This window comes from Ammodytes marinus (assembly GCF_949987685.1).
Source record: "Ammodytes marinus genome assembly, chromosome: 21".
In the NCBI taxonomy this organism is placed as follows: Eukaryota; Metazoa; Chordata; class Actinopteri; order Uranoscopiformes; family Ammodytidae; genus Ammodytes; species Ammodytes marinus.
In genome coordinates this window covers 458,101-478,091 of record NC_137225.1, presented here as the reverse complement: position 1 = coordinate 478,091, position 19,991 = coordinate 458,101, and the positions used below count along the sequence as shown (strand labels likewise).

At 39.5% G+C, this 19,991-nt stretch overlaps 1 protein-coding gene across 1 annotated transcript in view; it reads left to right on the top strand.

Annotated features, from left to right (window-relative positions):
* The window catches only part of cubn (cubilin (intrinsic factor-cobalamin receptor)), a gene marked incomplete at both ends in the record, with an annotated part of 365,190 nt that overhangs the window by 318,647 nt on the left and 26,552 nt on the right, over positions 1-19,991 (top strand). Inside the window, 5 exons of the mRNA XM_080049812.1 lie at positions 877-1,076; positions 3,726-3,888; positions 4,916-5,124; positions 18,894-19,038; positions 19,622-19,803. Coding sequence (XP_079905938.1) covers positions 877-1,076; positions 3,726-3,888; positions 4,916-5,124; positions 18,894-19,038; positions 19,622-19,803 — 899 coding nt within the window. The remainder of the gene's footprint in view (positions 1-876; positions 1,077-3,725; positions 3,889-4,915; positions 5,125-18,893; positions 19,039-19,621; positions 19,804-19,991) is intronic.

Genomic DNA, 19,991 nt, shown 5'->3' with positions numbered 1-19,991 from the left:
TTATTATTATTATTATTAGTTTTATTTGATTAGGACAGTGCATATTAATCAACATGTCAGCAGAGCATCAATGTAAATATGCCGGAGTTAGCATAAATGCTAATTCACATCCGTAGTCCTAAGGCAAGTCATAATACAATACATCAATGTATTGTGTAATGTGTTTGTGTTGTTGATGTAAATAATGACTATTTCAGATAATGGTTATCTGATGATGGTGAAGCAAAGCAAACTTTGTGTTAGTACCAACCGCTCATTCATGTAGGAGTAAACACTGCAGTCTAGTTCGCTCTCGTGAAATTGTATACACGTTGCTTGGCAAAGCCCTCGTCCCGCCCGTAGCCTATATCACTCTCCCTTTTAGCTTTTCTTCATTGCATTCTCTTTTTTTTCTTTGATGGCTCAGCCCCGTTATCAGTCATTATGACGACAAATAACTGTCTCAAACAAGGCTCCCGCTCCCCTTCCCTGGATGGATAGGCTTCTCAAATCACGTTGCTGCGCCACACTGAAATCTGCGACCAATACGGATATGTGACCATAGAGCCTGCACGAGCGAACCGAAAATCGGACTGGGTGTGCGACCAGACCAAAAGCAGTAATAAAAACGTCTTTCTTTTTGCACTGATGGTCTCGTTTGCTGTTAAAGGTAATTTATGATTATCAGAGGAAACATGAGGCTGTTTAAAAGATATTTAAATGTTACTCGTAGCCGCTTTAAATAAAGAACCACTAAAGAGCTACCCATTTTACTCTGCCAACTTGATTAATTGGACATTCTGTCAGGGACAGTAGAGGGAAACATCAGTCGACAAACTTCAGATAAAAAAAATCAGACTAACTAGTTTGAAGTGTTTGTTTCTGATTTGCATGCAGGTCCTGCACAGGGATGTGGTGGGTACCTGTCCATGCCCATGGGCATGTTTGGTTCTCCTGATCCAAACCTGGATGGGCGCTATGAGCCCCGGATGGACTGCCTGTGGACCATTGAGATGCCAGTCAACAGGGTTATTAACCTGACCTTCAACTCATTTGAGCTTGAGAGCTCCTCTACTTGCCGCTACGACTATGTCAAAGTAAAACACCCACAGTCATTGAAATATGAATATAATAATTTATCTATTATAATAATGTATTTATTCTTTAACAGAATTTCAGACAGACACAACATAACTTGGTAGCACTTTACATTACAGTAACGGTAACAAAAATTTTAAAAAGTTATAGTAAATACAACAACTAGGTAATAGCTTGGTAATAACAATGAGGGTATTTATAATATTTGACTGAAATGATATGTTATCAGGTGATAATGGCACTATACCTTACAATTATAATTAGGAAACAAATTTTAAGATGGTTATTGTTATAGTTCAAAACTCTGGTAATAGTGCAGTAATACTTTGGTATTATGAAAATAATAAAATTATAATATCAGTGCAATATTTGGATTCAGAAATGGTAATATGGTAATGTAGATTTGTGTTATAACATGGAAATAATAAGGTAATATGGGTTGATGTTTTTACAATATTATAGGCTACTATCAGAGTAATACCTTCAAAATTAGATGGAACTTTGTTAAAATCAAAATAGGTTATTACTATAGTATAAGGCCTGTTTCTATTTGATTTCATGGTAATATTTAGCTCAAAGCAAACATCCAGAGGTACAGGGATAACCTTGAAACACTGGTGGTTGTTTTCTTTGAAATAACCATGTAGATCTATAGGCAAAACTGCTCAAAGTTGTACTATGAAGTTTACATGACAGTATTTAATTAAACATGAACATGTCCTCTGAAGTAATACTCTTGTCACTGATTTGTCACTGAAAAATACACAATCTAATGCAACATGTAGTCGAGTAGATTGGCAGTGGGGGCAGCATGAAATGGTCACGCAAGACTTGTGAGATCACATAATAATGAGTGCAGTTTTTGGAAGCATCTCAGCAGCAGGCTTTCAGGCTCTCCCACTAAAGTTGCACAGAAAACTTTACCACCATATAACTGTGGATGTCGAAATACACTTTACCCTTGTGAGAAAGTTAAAATATTCAATAATAAGACGAAACAAAATGAGTTAATGATCTTTCCTGCTGAAAAGGTTCAGGCTCCTTAACCCAATATATGACGACGTTCACTCCCAGCCTGCAGCCTTTATACAGCAGAATGGGATTATTCTGTTTATTTTAAACATTCTCAGAGTGAACAATACATAGAAGATACAGGATAAGAGTAATATAACCATTTTATTATTTTCATGTGTGTAAATGATGAATGTACTAACCCTATTACCAAATAGTTCTAGTTATCTCAATCTTTAAATTTGTTTCCATTATTACTCTTAGTTATAGTGCCATTATCACAGTGTTACATAGAATTTCAGCCAGAATATTACCATTGTTATTTCCAAGCTATAACGTAGTGATTACCTTTGGTAATAACTAGGGCTGTCAAAATTAACGTGTTAATGCAGGGTGATTAATTTCTGGAATGAACGCGTTAATTTTTTTAACGCATGTGCAGAATGATCCGCCCCGTACATCCTGACGGCTCTGCACTACTACAGTCACTCTAACGTTGTGGCTGACCCAGGATCAGTAGCTGCGCGCAGCTAAACATAGCAGCACGCTAGCCCGTGCCGTGTTTTAAACTGCTAACGGCCACGTCTGTCGCGGGAATTGATAGTATATATAATCAACTGCCGCGGGTGGCAGTTGATGTCGAAGCAACAGGAGGAGAAACATTGTCCATTCTGTTCAGAGCCCGCGAGTACACAAATGTCTGCAGTTTTCAGAGGTGTGTGCGATTAGACATCAACATAACGTCGGCTTCCTGGCACATATGAACAGTCCCCTAGGACGTGGTCGCACAGACAGACAGACAGGACTGTAATCAAGTTGTATTCAAGAGTGCACAACCTATAGATTCACCAAATAAATGCCATGTATAGCCTATATTTGCCCAAAGACATAGTAAAGAGACAGACCAATTGAATTAGGGGGGTGTGGTAGGTATATATTTTAGTTTGATTTAAATGTATTTTCAGTAGGCCTATTATAACCATCATTTGGATTTTCAATTAATAAACATACTAATTTGAAATGTACATATCCACCCTCTGTCATTTATCTTTCCATTCGTATAACAATATACAGAGAAATTCGAATTTTTCGGGCATATTTCGAATGGTAAAATTTATCGTGATTAATCCACAGAATCCTGTGATTAATCGGATTAATAATTGTAATCATTTGACAGCCCTAGTAATAGAGATATTTTATAAGCTTGCAGAGCAATATTAAAGATAGTTAATATTGTTTAGAAAATCATACAGGACTCTAGTATACTACAATTTCAGGCACTGTTATATTTGTTGCATTCTCCACTGAGTTGTTAGCAACTTGTGAATGGCTACAATTCTTTTTATGTTGTGTTTTTTTTTAAAATGTTCTGCAGTGGTTTGTGGTACCACAAACCATAACATGTAATAACATGTTATTACTAAGGTATTACGTTTTTCATTATCTCAATATAAACCCATTATTACCATCATTTAACTGTAATCTAGTGCTACCCATATCTTTGTCAGATAAGTCTTAGTCTCTAAAGTAATGTTTTGAAAATATGATTATACTGTAACTGCATTGCCAATAACCCTATGACAAAATGTATTTGCTATTTTCTGTTGATGTATTTAATGTATGTGTATCTCTATCAGGTTTATGATGGTGACAACATTCACTTCCCTCTGGTTGGAACATTTTGTGGAAACTCCATTCCCTCTTATTTCGTATCGAGTGGAAACTTCTTGGCTATCCAATTTGTCAGTGACAGCTCAGTACAGAGACAAGGCTTCAATGCTACCTACAGAGCTGTGCCATGTAAGACATTTTTTACTTTCTTACATTGCACAAACAAGGCTTCATTTCCATCTGAAAAGCCTCAACCCAAATTGCCTGTATTCAAATAGTCTTCTGCAACTGCCTTGGTAGCCAGCAATCCTGTCCATTAATAACACACACAGGTTAGGAAAATTTACTTAAGTTAAAATGTTTAAATGTAAAAGTTATTATTTGCATGGCAGAAGGGTAGCACATATTACTATTGCTTATACTTATTGCCTGCCTGCAAAGGCAGCACATACTGTAGTATTACTATCCCGCATACTAAAGGATTATTCTTATTCTCACGTAAAATTTTGGGTAACTCCTCCCGCACCATTACTCAGAAATGCAAAAATATCGCAGAACATGCATCCCCAATTTAAATGTTGTTATATTGCTTTTCTAACCAATCTTTCACATAGTGGAGCTGTTATTAAGCCGCAAATGAAAAAGGTTTGACTGGCCACGTCCCTCGCTTATCAAGAAACTCATAATAACTCTCTCAGCCTAGACAAAAACCTTAGCTTAACGGGGTTCTAAGCACTACATCACAAGCTGCCCCCACCAAAGCATTTTAAGCCCGGCCGATAGGGATTGCTGCAAAATGCCAGGCTAGCTGTCAGCAGGCATGTTCAAAATTTCCGTGGGAATTTTCTAGTTTCTTTTTCTTCTGTAAATTAAGTAATGTGTTTTCTCGGTAATTCTGTCTCTAGGCCCTTTTGTTTTTTCTGATTGTGGCCAGTTTAATTTTAGGTGTTTAGTTTAAGAGGATGGACCATAGTGATCTTCCAGAGACACAGTTTTCCAGTGTCGGGAGACAAGCATTCCAATGTTACTGAGATATTTTATAAGCTTGCAGAGCAATATTAAAGATAGTTAATATTGTTTAGAAAATCATACAGGACTCTAGTATACTACAATTTCAGGCACTGTTATATTTGTTGCATTCTCCACTGAGTTGTTAGCAACTTGTGAATGGCTACAATTCTTTTTATGTTGTGTTTTTTTTTTAAATGTTCTGCAGTGGTTTGTGGTGGGACTCTGAATGCCACATTCACCAACCAGACCCTGACCTCGCCCTCCTTCCCTGGGGCCTATCCCCCTTACACCTCCTGCCGTTGGGTCATAGATGCTCCAGCTGAAGAGACCATCAAAGTGTCAGTCCAGACCTTTGTTTTCCAGTCGAGCCAGAGCTGCTCCACAAATTACCTGGAGATGAAGGACTGGCCTACAGTGAGTAAAGACTGGAGCAAAAAGTGCTGTATCATAGGAAACTCAACTTACAACGATCAGGAAAATGGCACTTATAAGGATCAGTTTTGTAAATGTGCCAATCATTTCTGAAACAACTTCTAAAAAATCACTGTTCTTTTGTTTAAATACATTAGAACAAGGTAAATAGAGTTGGCTATTTTTTTTTATTTCTTATTGAACCCTTTTGTTTTTGATTTTTTTTTTACCTCAAGTAAAACCCATTGACATAAAGCAGGTAATTGGATCAAATACAGGGAGGGCTCCTAACACAACTAGAATAAACATAGTACCTAATATACATCAAAATCTTCACATGGACAATCGGTAAAGGAAAAGGTAGAGAAATGACAGGGAGTAAATGTCAATGTCTCTATTTAATTGAAACTGACCACATTTTTCGATCCCACTTTTTGTTGACCACCCGATGACTTAATGAAAAAAGCAGCTACAGTATTTTCTTGACTGCGTCATCTTCTACTTCCTTCTCCTGCCCGATGTCAATTGTACTAGGCAATCATCAGAGGGGTTAATGCACTGCGGGGCAACAGTAGTGCTGAGGCCAACCAGACAGACAGGGACATAGGCCTTAAAGGTTGTTTAGCCTCACTCTGCTCTGATTCTGGTCATATGGAGCACTTGGAATTGGTCATCATCAGTGTTGGGAATAACGCTGTTTAAAATAAAGGCGTTAGGTAACGCCGTTATTTTTTCAGTAACGGGGTAATCTAACTAATTACTGTTTCCGTTGTTACAACGCCGTTATCGTTACTGAACGTTAAATGCGGTGCGCTACTATGAATTGATTGAATAAACTGTGTAATCCGAACACACCCCTGGCTCCATACTACACAAACTGCTAGTAAGGAGACCGGTGGGTTAACAACAAGATAAGCGATTGTTATTTCTTATAGTGTTTTAAGATGTGTGTTATTCAGTGTGGATGACATAACTGTCAGTTAGCGCCGCCACGTCAGTCAGCCTGTTTAGTGAAGTTTCTTTCTCTCTCTGTTGTGTGAGCATGCAAGTTGCTGCAGTAACCACCTATCAATCCACGGTTGAAACTAGGGTTGCGTTCCGAATCGCATACTCTTTCTTTTTTCTATTCTACATACTACATCCGACGATAAAAAGAATCTAGTTAGGATGCAGTAGACATACTATTGGGACATACTTTTCTCTCTTATTTCATCATAACATTGCGCCTTGATCTTGCCTCTTGGTTTTATATCCGTCGCATCCCCGTTTGTTTTCATAACATGGACCTATAGGCTTCGTCGATGTTACGTCACTTCACATGCGCACTGGATTGTGGGTCAGAATCGCCCAAATAGGATGCACTTTTCAACACTAACAATCTTGGCCGCATGAAGTAGACCATCCGGGTATTCTAACCATCCTAAATCTGGCCACAAGAATCGGGACATCCTAAATCTTTTTTCTACATACTATATAGTAGAAAGTATGCGATTCGGAACGCAACCTAGCTTTCCCTGAGTGTGTTGTCCTTGTGAGTAAGGGTGTATTCACACTGGGAAAGTCCGCTAGTGCACTTGCTTTGGTCCAGACCAAATAGAGTTTTGATTTTTTTTGTTTGGTGTGGTCCACTTTCATATTGCCCCTTTTGCAAGTGAACCAGCATTACGAAGCAAAACCACACGTGATCTGAGGTCATTCATTCATTGGACAGACATTCTGGGGTGGAGAGAAACAGGAAGCACGAAGTTTAAACTGCGAAATATATATCATTGATATAATATGGGGCTAAAAATAATAAAAGGGCCTACATCTAACCTATAAATAAAGAGGAAAAACATCAAATTATTGTTGTTTCATATGGTCATAATGTGTAGCCTTATGTCAATGCCACGTTATGTGGCTTGTAGCCTACGATAGTACGATGTGAAACATCATTTTTACTGTATTTTTGGTGCTGGATGCGCGTCACGCGAGAAGAATAGGCTCAAGCTGACACTCAGCTGATTAAGCTGTGTATCAGCTGGGTCGGCGCAGTTCAGCTCCAAACTGACACGGGGATAGTATTGACGGTCCCGTACATGGGAAGCAAAATAAAAACACACACTTCTTGCGCAGCGTGAACCTGTTGGCACTGTGCGAGAGACGCTCCCCTCTCCTTCATCTGATCGCTGAACACATTCAGCATTTATATTGTTCTGGGCTCCCGGTCAAACCACAACTAATCTTCCTAATAATGGTGACAACAACACTTTCCCATAATGTGAAGCTGACGGCTATTTATTAAAAAAGAAAAGAAAGAAAAGGCACAGTGCCTCCTGCATTTGGGTCGGATCGAGTCCGAACAAATTCACACCACAAACGAACTGCAGCAGAGTGCGTTTGGAAACGCATCGAGACTACCTCTTCAGCTGGGTCTCGGAGCGTTTGTTTGGTCCGCACCCGAGTGCGATTGCTGTATTCACACCTGCCTGAAAGATGCGCACCGAAGGCAGAAGTGCATCTGAGTTCGTTTCAACCGAACTAAATACGGCATGTGTGAATACACCCTAAGTGCTTTGTGTTTCCCGATCTCTATTATAAGTTACAATTTATGCACGTTACTATATTACGATTAGCGGGTCGCAACAGCTGTTTAACGTCAAAGAATGTTTACTTTAGTTGAGAACGAAATAGCCTACTTGAAGTGCAGGATAAACCTCTTATCTTGCTGTCTGTTTATGTGCAATACTTATTGAAGGTTATGTAGCCTACAAGTAGGCTACTTGTCTGTTCTACTCATTTCAACTGACTCAGTTACTTTTTGGAGCAAGTAGTGAGTAACTATAACTAATTACTTTTTTAAAGTAACGTTCCCAACACTGGTCATCACCAACATGTGTCTTGTGAAATAGGCTGCAGGTGGTTTCCCTTGGATGACCATTGTGTTAGGTCTCTTAAACACTTTTAGTCCAGTAATTTTGGTTCTTGCCCAAAAAAAAGCCTTTATTTTCATTGTACTGAGCAAAACGACAAACTCCTGCGTGGTGCATACAATAAAAACATTATAAAACACGAATCTAGTATTACAAATATATTATTAAAGCATGCAGGTGTCAGATACAAAGTGACAGTGTTAAAAGGGCATATTGTAACATTGCACTAGGGATTTCAGTTTGTTGAGAGAGATTATTGCATCCAGACAGAATCTGATAGTTCTGTATTTAATGGACCTGTAAAGTCTACCAGAAGGAAACAGTTCAAACAGATGGAGTGAATTAATAATAATAATGGATTGGATTTATATAGCGCTTTACAGGGTCCCAGGTTCCATTCATTCACACACATACCCCTTTTCACACCAAAAAAGAACCAAGAGCCAGCTCCGGGCTGGTTGGATTCACACCGACCAGAGCCAGTCATGGAGCCGGCAAGAGAGCAACGTCATGACGTCACTGTAAACGTGTGTGTATGTCACCCAACGCCACTGCACTTGTGGCTCACGCTAAAGCTAGTGTGCTGGCCGAATTCCCCGTGGCGACCAAGACAAAGGGTGAGGCCAGGACAATCATCATTGTGTTCAGAGAGGTTTATTTCAGGAGATTTCCATCAGACATCAGACATAGGATTTCATAGTAGCATAGTAGCAGCAGGCTGAGGCCGCAATGGCACTGAAGTTGCTAGTTACAGGACCCGTTTATATCTGTGTGTGTGGGGTATCATGTGTCTTAATATCTGCAAATAGACATATCGTTTCATTGCTTGTGCAACACCAAGTCAAACACACGTCCATCTAGGGATCTGACGTTAACCTTTAGAGTCTATCTGCTCAGCACTCTTGATGAATACCATTCAAATCTACCACATTCCTCCATTTAGAAGTAAATACTTCTACCAAAATCAGATGTAACCATACATATTTGAATGGCCTAACAGAAACCTCCAACAAAACACAAAAACACTCTTTATGAGTAATGTAGAAGACAATGCATAGGTGTAACACATTACTGCAGCAAACTACATATGAATGGGACCAACAAGCAACAGCTTAAACACTGAACGAAGATAAAAAGAGAATAGGGTGCGAGAGCCCTCTGCAGCCGAGTCTCAAGTTCAGATATTTCGAAACGTGATCAGCTTGCATGGGAAATGTAGTCCATCCAACTTTGGCACAGAGGATGGCTCCTCCATTACATAATTGGCAGACTCCGCCAGACGTGGAATTTTCGTGGCCAGCGGCCCAGGAAAGTCCAAGCTGGTATGCGGTTGGTATGCGTGTGGCCTTCTCCACTATCAGCATGATCAGCGCCATACACTTGTGACTGCGCGGGAGCAGTAACCCGAGCCGTCAGCATTCTTGATGACAGGCGTTGGTTTCCAGTCTTTTTCCTCATTTTCTTAGCGTACATAAAGCACAGAGCGACGTAACAAGCTCGAATCCAGTCCAGCCATTTCCCCAAAGTCTTAGTCAATAAAACTGCACACGGTTTCTTTGTTATAACAGTGGAACTACGTGGATACCTGGCCATAACGGAGCCTCTGTGTGTAGTCCCCCAGACCGGACGCTCACGCCGTGACCTTGAACTTGGCACAGAGCACTATCAGCCGTTTACACATTATCTCCCGTAGCAGTTCTCAGTTATTTTTAGATACTGGAACAGACAAGCACTTTTCAACAGCAACAGTCCATCTGATCTCATTCCAACAGATGTGTCCCGAAGTGTACAGGTAGTCTCTCATCAAGTTCCTGTTATATCCGTTATCGTGACGCCAAATGTGGTGGCCGAATCCCCCGTGGCGACCAAGACAAAGGGTGAGGCCAGGACAATCATCATTGTGTTCAGAGAGGTTTATTTCAGGAGATTTCCATCAGACATCAGACATAGGATTTCATAGTAGCATAGTAGCAGCAGGCTGAGGCCGCAATGGCACTGAAGTTGCTAGTTACAGGACCCGTTTATATCTGTGTGTGTGGGGTATCATGTGTCTTAATATCTGCAAATAGACATATCGTTTCATTGCTTGTGCAACACCAAGTCAAACACACGTCCATCTAGGGATCTGACGTTAACCTTTAGAGTCTATCTGCTCAGCACTCTTGATGAATACCATTCAAATCTACCACACTAGCGCTAGCTTTAAGCACAACAACAGCGGCCAATACGTTTTATTTTTACACGTGTTGCCTCTTGCTTTGCTTTGTTAACCAAACAGGATCCATAAAGCGTATTTTTTCGCTGGTCAATTTGATCGCTACGTGGCTGCCATTCAGCACCTACGGCCCCTTCGACCACCACCACAAACATACAGCAGTCATACACATTCACACGATGGCCACAACTTGGGACTCAAGTTTGGAAAGCGCGCAGTGGCGGTTCGTAGAAGCGTTTCAACCGGGCCGACGGGTGGGGCGCCGCCGATGCTGGGCTGGCGGTCGGCACCGGGGGGTCCCGTACTTTTAAAATATCCGCGGGAGGTTTTGCTGCCTCTTGAGGTGGTGAGATGTTATAAACCCTGCCACATCTGTCAACGATTGTTATCCATAATGTGATCCTTCAATTTTCCTCAAAGACATCCTCCTGAGGGAGGTGTTCTTGAGGTGTCCCTGGTTCTGTCCTATCAATGTAGCGTCCAGGATGGATGGGCATAGCCACGTTTCTGTGATTATCATTACATTGAAGTTCTGCATGGGGTGGCTCGCGGCTAGATGTAGCTCCAGATCACTGATTGATGGCTCTTGCCTTAGAGGGGAAGAGGCTTGGGATTGTTATGGATCTTAGGGTCAGTAGACAAGCCCTACTGTAAATCCCTGCTTCTGCTTTCTCTATGCACTATGAATGTCCCGGGCACGGTGAAGACACAAGGCAGGCCTGCCTGTTAGCATATGCCGCCTGACAGAGATCTGTCACTGACAACAATCTCACACACATTCACACACTGAAGCACCAACTAGGAGAGCTAAGAGGAGCTACATTCAAGCACGCCACCATTACCAAGTAAATCCTATCTATATTATCGATGTTATAGATAATAATGAAGAAACGGAATGAAAAGGAGACACCAGGGGTTGATTACTATGTAGTTGCTACTCTTCAGTCACTGCTAAAATAGGTAATAAAAGAGGTAATAAACAAGCAAAACAGTAGGGGAGAACGGGGTTATATGTCACACGGGTTGGTTGTCACATTTGTTATAAACTCAACAAAAATATAAACGCAACACTTTTGTTTTTGCTCCCATTTTTCATGAGATGGACTTAAAGATCTAAAATTCATTCCAGATACACAATTGTACCATTTCTCTCAAACATTGTTCACAAATCTGTCTAAATGTGTGATAGTGAGCACTTCTGCTTTGCTGAGATAATCCATCCCACCTCACAGGTGTGCCACATCAAGATGCTGATCTGACATCATGATTAGTGCACAGGTGTGCCTTAGACTGTCCACAATAAAAGGCCACCCTGAAATGTGCAGTTTTGTCTCACAGCAAAATGCCACAAGCATTGAGGGAGCGTGCAATTGGCATGCTGACAGCAGGAATGTCAACCAGATCTGTTGCTTGTGCATTGAATGTTCATTTCTCCACCATAAGCCGTCTCCAGCAACTTCGCACAGCCATCGAAGAGGAGTGGACCAACATTCCACAGGCCACAATTGACAATCTGATAAACTCTATGCGAAGAAGATGTGTTGCAATGCATGAGGCAAATGGTGGTCACACCAGATACTGACTGGTTCTGAGTCCCCAGACCCCCAATAAAGCAAAAAAAATCACATTTCAGAGTGGCATTTTATTGTGGACAGTCTAAGGCACACCTGTGCACTAATCATGATGTCAGATCAACATCTTGATATGGCACAGCTGTGAGGTGGGATGGATTATCTCAGCAAAGCAGAAGTGCTCACTATCACACATTTAGACAGATTTGTGAACAATGTTTGAGAGAAATGGTACAATTGTGTATCTGGAATGAATTTTAGATCTTTAAGTCCATCTCATGAAAAATGGGAGCAAAAACAAAAGTGTTGCGTTTATATTTTTGTAGTAAAGAGACAGACCAATTGAATTATGGTTTGGTAGGTAGGCCTATATATTTTAGTTTGATTTAAATTTACTTTCAGTATTAAAACCATCATTTGGATTTTCAATTAATAAACATACAAATTTTAAATGTACATATCCACCTTCTGTGATTTATCTTATCCGTTCATACAACAATATACAGAGAAAATTCGAATTTTTCGGTCATATTTCGAATGGTAAAATTAATCGTGATTAATCCACAGAATACTGTGATTAATCTGATTAAAAATGTTAATCGTTTGACAGCCCTAGTTAAGATGCATAAAGTTATGTAGGCCTATTTGTCAACTTGACAATTAAACTTTCATATTTAGTTCTGCTTTCTTGCCTTCTTTTTAAGATTTTTCCGATTAAGATAACATTGTGGCAAACAACCCCATAGTGTGTGACAACCGACCCCTTTAGGGGGTCAGTTGTTTTATGATTAATTTCTTCTTTATTACAATATGTTGGAAACTGAGAGGGATACACATTTCAAGCCAACACCTTAAGCTTCAATTTAATGTAGGAATGACTATTGAAAGATGTTTTGGTGGTGAGCAATTCACACTAGAGTAAAAAGTGTGCCTACCAACCCGGTTCTCCCCTATTATGTTGAACTATTATATTACTTAACATACTGTTGTGCATGAGTGCTATACCTTACCATGTTGACCAAATGATAAATGTGCTTATATATAAGTTCTTTGCTCATAAAACCAACCATTTTTTCAGTCCACTATCAGCAAATCGATTTAATAGTAGTTTGGCTTTTTAATTGATGCTGAGATCTCATCACAAAAATCCTGTTCTTAGTGTGCTTACAGATCCCAAAACTAATTCCACTCTATAAATCTGATTTCATGTAAGACAAAGAACACCTTAAAAGGAATATATCGGGACTTCCGGGAAGATGGCGGAGAGAGTAGACGCATAGTTATCTAGCTCTCCAGAGTCGGTAAAATATTCCCACTATTCAGACATAACTCGACAAATAAAACTAGAGTATGAGTGGGTCAAGAAAGAGAAGAAGTCAGAGAAACAACAGACAGCAAAAAAAAAACAGAAGAGCAATCTGCAATGGAAGAAATCTCCGAATACGAGGCTAGCGAACACGAGGTTAGCGAACACGAAGAAGAGACAATCGAGAAAATGGACAGCGCGGAGACGCTAAGGGTCGGCCTTGCTACTATCAGCAAGGACATCAAGGAACTCAAACAAGAACTACGCCAGGAGCTGACCACATTTAAAGACGAGCTGAAGAGAGAGATGAAGGAGGAAATCACCAACCTCCGGCAAGAAATAGACCGTCAGCTAAAGGAGAACAACACCGAGCTAAAGGCACAACAGGTGAACATCAGCGAGGCTCAGGAGCGAATTGGAGAAGTCGAAGAGTGGAAAATGGAGGCCAGTGCCGCGCTGTCGGAGCTGATGGGTCATACACGCCGAATGCAAGATAAAATAACCGATCTCGAGGGGAGATCAAGGAGAAACAACATCAGAATATTTGGGCTACCAGAAGACACGGAGGGGAGCTCGGCAGCCATATACTTGGAGCAGCTTCTAAAAGCCGAACTTGAGCTGCCGGAGGGGACCAACCTCCAGATCCAGCGAGCCCACCGAGCCCTAGCCCAGAAACCGACCCCGAACGCTGCGCCCAGGTCAATTATTGCCAACTTTCTACAGTTCGAGACGAAGGAAATTATTTTGAAGAGAGCCTGGCAGAAAAAGCTACAAGTAGGAGGCAAACAAATCTTCTTTGATCATGACTATCCTACAGCAATTGTTCAGAAACGAAGGGCATACGCGGGCATTAAAAAAGTACTGAGGGAGAAGGGAATTCGTTTCCAGACGCCGCTCGCCAAAATGAGAATACACTGGAACAACGGAGTGAAGATGTATGACAGTGCCACTGAAGCGGCGCGGGACATGAAGGAAAGAGGCTACACTGCGGACGTGCCAGGCGGAGACACCGGAGCCGTGGCCGAGGGAAGGATGCAAGGAGCGGCAGAGTGGCAGCGAGTGAGAGGGAAATACCGGGGACCCGACCCGGCGCAACGAGCAAGAGACAAGCTACACAACTATCAGTGGAAACCCTAATAAGTTCTGCTTAAAAAATGGGATAGGAAAGAATCAAAACAACAGACTGGAATAAAAAGACTAATTAATAAACGCTGTACGGAACTAAGTGGATAAACAAACTAAAAGAAAAAAGACTGACAGAAGAATAAATCCACAGTGTGAGTATCTGAACATTTTCGGACTTCTTTAATTTGCATAACATATTAAGAACCGACTGGGAGAGGTCGAGGCATTTGAGTTGGACATGTGTAGGCGCTGTGGTACCCCACAAGCTGGGCGCGTATCTAGGTCTAGGGAGGGGCCCTTATTAGAGATGAGGATATCCCCTTCACCCACCAACGGGGACGCGGGGAGGAGTACAAGAATACTCCATGTTTGGAAGTCCGGGAGGTATTTGGTTTGTGTTCAGTTATTATATGTTCATGTTTATGTAGTTTGTAACGGTTTGGGAGAATATTTTCAGAGAGCAGTAAATGACTAATAACATCAAAATAATGTCGCTGAATGTAAATGGGTTAAATGTACCGATGAAAAGAGAAAGGGTGATGAGAAAATTGAAAAAGGAGAAAGCACAAATTATATTCCTACAAGAGACACATCTGTCTAGATTAGAACATGAAAAACTGAAAAGATACGGATACAGGAGCTTATACTACAGTACATATAAAGAGGGACGCAGGAGGGGAGTTGCAACATTAATACCAAACACAACACAATTTAATTACGAAAAGGAAATCAAAGACAAAGAAGGAAGGTATATAATAGTAAAAGGAAGAATAGAAAATGAACCAATCACACTGGTAAATGTATATGCACCCCCAGAAAGTGACAAATACTTTTTCAAGTCCCTCTTCGACGTCATAGCAGTAGAAACAGAAGGAATCCTTATTTGTGGGGGCGATTTAAACGTAGTCATGAATCACAATATGGATACAACAAGTCTCAAGAGAACGAAAATGCCTTTAACAAGATTTGTCAATATGTCGCTAGAAGAGATGGGGATGACAGATATATGGCGAAGTCTGCACCCTTTGGAAAAAGACTTTACGCACTATTCAGCTGCACATAAAGTTCATTCAAGGATAGACTATTTTCTACTGAATACAGGGGATAAACACAGAGTGACGGAATGTGAAATAGGAGGGGCAGACGTGTCTGACCATAATCCACTCTATTTAAAAATATGTCTAAGTAACAGGAAACGAAATACTGTATGGAGATTGAATGTAGGAATATTGAACAATGAACAACGAAAAGAGAAGGTAAAAGCAGAAATAAAAAGGTACATAGAGGAAAATAACAATGGAGCTGTAGACCCAACAATATTATGGGATGCCATGAAGGTGGTGATAAGGGGGAAATTGATAGCGGAAACTGCGCATGCAAAACGAATTCAATTGGAGTCATATAGAACGCATACTGAGAAACTGAGGGAATTAGAACAGGGATATCAAAGAACAGAAGATTCAAAGGTATATCAACAAATCAAGGAAGTAAAAAAAAAGATAAATGACATATTATTAGACGAGGTTGAAAAAAGGAACAAATTCTTTAAACAAAATTATTACGAAGCAGGTTCAAAGGCGACTAAATTGCTGGCGAAACGTATACGTAAACAACAAGCACTTAGTAGTATACATAAAATCAGAGATCCGCATACAAGTGAATTAACAGATAAACCGGAGGATATAGAGAACATTTTTTGTGGATACTACAAGGAACTATATACACAACCCACATCTGAATGTGAGGAGGAAAGGAAGCTATTTTTAAATTCTTTGGATTTACCATCAATTGGTAGTATACAAAATGAGACATTAACAACCAATATTACTATAGAAGAAGTGAAAGATGCAATAAAGACACTAAAAAATAATAAATCCCCAGGTAGTGACGGATACCCAGCAGAGTGGTATAGGATGTTCGGGGAAGAGCTGACGCCACTACTTTTGGATTCTTTTAATTGGACTCTTCATAACAATAAAATACCTCCATCATGGGCTGAAGCCATTATAACCATTATACCAAAACCAGGAAGGGACAAGGAACACTGTCAGAACTATAGACCAATCTCATTATTAAATGTAGATTACAAAATATATACAACAATTATCTCCAAACGATTGAATACTTTTATAACAGAACTGATAGATGAAGATCAAACAGGATTCATTAAAGGACGTCAAACACATGATAACATTAGAAGGGCCTTGCATATTGTAGATCAAGCACAAAAGAAAAAACAAAGTACTATATTAGTAAGTATTGATGCAGAAAAGGCATTCGATTTGGTAAATTGGGAATTCTTATATAAAGTATTAGAACGATTTGGATTCAATAGTAAGTCAATACAGTGCATAAAGACATTATACCACCAGCCCACTGCTAGAATCAAAATAAATGGAAACCTTACTGACAAATTTAGTATACAGAGATCAACTCGGCAAGGCTGTTGTTTATCACCCACTCTTTTTGCGCTTTTTATCGAACCTTTGGCACAAGCAATACGCCAAAATGAAGAGCTTCATGGAGTTATAGTAAATGGCAAGGAACATAAAATAGGACTTTTCGCGGATGACGTCGTAGCCTTCCTCGAACAACCAAATAAATCACTACCTGTATTGATGAAACTGCTGGAAATGTACGGACACCTTTCGGGATATAAAGTAAATGTTTCAAAAACACAAATTTTAACACTTAACTACACCCCACCAAAGGAGATTCAGGAAGCATTCCACTTAAATTGGAACCTAAAGAAAATTAAATATCTGGGAATTACCATCACAAAAGGATTATCTAAACTTTATAAAGCCAATTATGATAAGATAAGTCAGGAGATACAAAAAGACACGGAAAGATGGTCTACTTTACCACTAGATCTTAACTCAAGAATTGAGATTATCAAAATGAATGTACAACCAAGACTTCTTTATTTATTCCAGTCCCTACCAGTAGAAGTCCCCCAAACCCAATTTGTGACCTGGGACAGGATAATATCTCGGTTTATTTGGGGAGGCAAAAAACCAAGGGTTAGGTACGAAACTCTCCAGTTACCAAAAGATAAAGGAGGTATGGGTCTCCCAAAACTGAAAGAGTACTTCTACGCGGCCCAATTTAGGCATATTATATGCTGGTGTATGCCAGATTACACGGCTAAATGGAAAGACATGGAAATAGAATTTGTAAAATATCCCATCCAGAGCCTTATTGGAGATCAAGAAATATACAAAAGGATTAAAAACAATATAGATTCAATTACAACATTTACTCTTGAACTATGGTTTAGAGTTATTAAAAATTATAAGATAAAGAAAGAAACAAAAGTTCTTAGATGGGTAGCATTTGCCAGTAATTTTAAACCAGCTGAATATGATAAAGGATTCAAGCAGTGGGTAGACAAGGGAGTCACGGCATGGTGTACTTTAGAGAAGGATGGGGCACTGGAGAGTTTCCAAAACGTGAAAGATAAATATAGCTTGGATAAACAGGAATTCTACAGGTACCTACAACTAAGAGATTATTATAAAAAAGAAATCGAGATAGACCCCTCCACAGAAGTGAATGGTGTGATCCAAATTATAATGAATACATACAAAGGAAAGAAAATAAGAATCATATCTGCTTTATATCAAACATTGACAACAACTAAACATTCAACTAAATACATAAAGGAAAAATGGGAATCAGAGTTTAATATGAAAATTTCGGATGATGATTGGCAAGACATGTGGAAAACACATCAGACAACCACTAATTCGCGGATATGGAGGGAGTTCTCTTGGAAAAATTTGGTCCGTTTTTTTATCACGCCCAAGGTCAAGAGCAAGTATAATAACACAAATGTACCATGTTGGAGAGAGTGTGGAGTAAAGGATGCTGCAGACCACTCACACATATTTTGGAAATGTAATAAAGTATTTAAGTTTTGGGGAATTGTACATGAAACTGTACAAAATATATTAGGTTATGATATTCCAATGAGCTATATGGTACTATACCTTTGTAATTTCAATTTTACCAAAGAGAGTATAAGAGTGAGAGATAAATATTTGATTAAAATACTACTGATAGCTAGTAAGAAGGCTATAACTAGGAAATGGGGTAAAGTGGAGCCTCCTTGTAAGAAAGAATGGGTAGACATAGTAGAAGAAATCTATGTAATGGAGAAACTGACACACCGCCTAAGACTACAACAAGCACAGCTTGAAGAAAAGTGGGAAAAATGGACAATATTCAGAACCAAAACCGGCGACGAGGAATATGGACAGGAACAAATTACTTAGATGAAGACATGAAGAGAAAAGAAGTACTGTGAGAAATGTAACTCCCAAGCCAATTTTCTGTTTGGTTTCTGTTTTGTTTTTTGTTTACCGTATTATTTTTGACTGTGAACTGTCTATGTGAATTTTGAAATAAAAATGTAAGTGAAAAAAAAAAAAAGGAATATATCTGTCCAGTTGTTAGTCTGCATCAGAGTTTGACTGACAGCTTTCACTAAACAGGTAGGAGCCCTAGAGTGTGTTTGAATTTATGTTTGAAAGCACCCTTATTTAATCCCGGTAAGGAGGTAAAGTTTATCAGATTTATCATTAAAAACTTTAACAATATTGTTATATCAATTCTGAATGAAGGGATTATTGTGTTTCCAGGGAGATTATGGGCAGTCGCATAAATTCTGTGCATCAGATGGTCACCTACTAGACTTCTACAGCTACAGCAGAACAATCCACGTGCAATTCAAATCCGACAACTTCATGACAGGAAATGGCCTGAGTTTCACCTATCAGATCGCAAGTAGGTACCCGTAATAAACTTGTCACACTATTATTTAGTTCATGAATAAATTGGGATTTACGTATGTGCATAACATGCAATTATGCAAGTTTGGTTTAAAAAAAGCATGTAAGCTACATTCTTTGAAGCGTTAACCCATATGTTCCAGTAGCTGGACACTAACAGAGGGCATATTAACACCAGCTCACTATCAAGCCCAGTCTCATTAACTGAGACTGGGCTTGATAGTGAGCTGGTGTTAAAAAAATTACGTTACAACTGAATTAATATTTTAAAATCAGTGCTACCTAATTTTAATGTTGGGTTAGCCAAATTACAGAAAAACTTTTTTCCTCTAACGGTATATATCCACGCAGATCATTTGAATTTATTGTTCCATTTCATTTGTGCGTCTAACAGCATTTGAAAAAAATCAAACAGTATCCCTGTTTGTCTGAATAATCCATAGAATACACTCACTGTTTATTTAGTATATTTTCTAGTTTAAAAGTCCATTTGAAAACTGCACAATAGGATTTTTAAAAATTGGTCATGATGGAACTTGATTACATATTAGTGCTCTGACTGTAGTGGTGTTTTCCAGGCTGTAGCAGAAATTATGAACAGGAGTACGGCTACCTGAAGAGTCCGGGCTGGCCTGGCGTCTACCCCCACAACACAGACTGCATTATAATTTTGAAGTCACCAGAGAACAGCTACATATCCTTCTTCTTTAACAATTTCGACGTGGAGAACCACGGGGACTGTTCATATGACTACCTGGAGGTGAAACAACCACCACCGATGCGCACACACACACACACACACGTAAACGATTTATTCATCATTTGAATGACTACAGCTTTGGTAGAAATGTGTGTAGAAAGCATCACATTTATAAAAAAAGGTTGATGTTTGATGAAGTAAGATGTAGTAGAACCATACAGCTGAACATTTCAGCCAATCTGCTACTA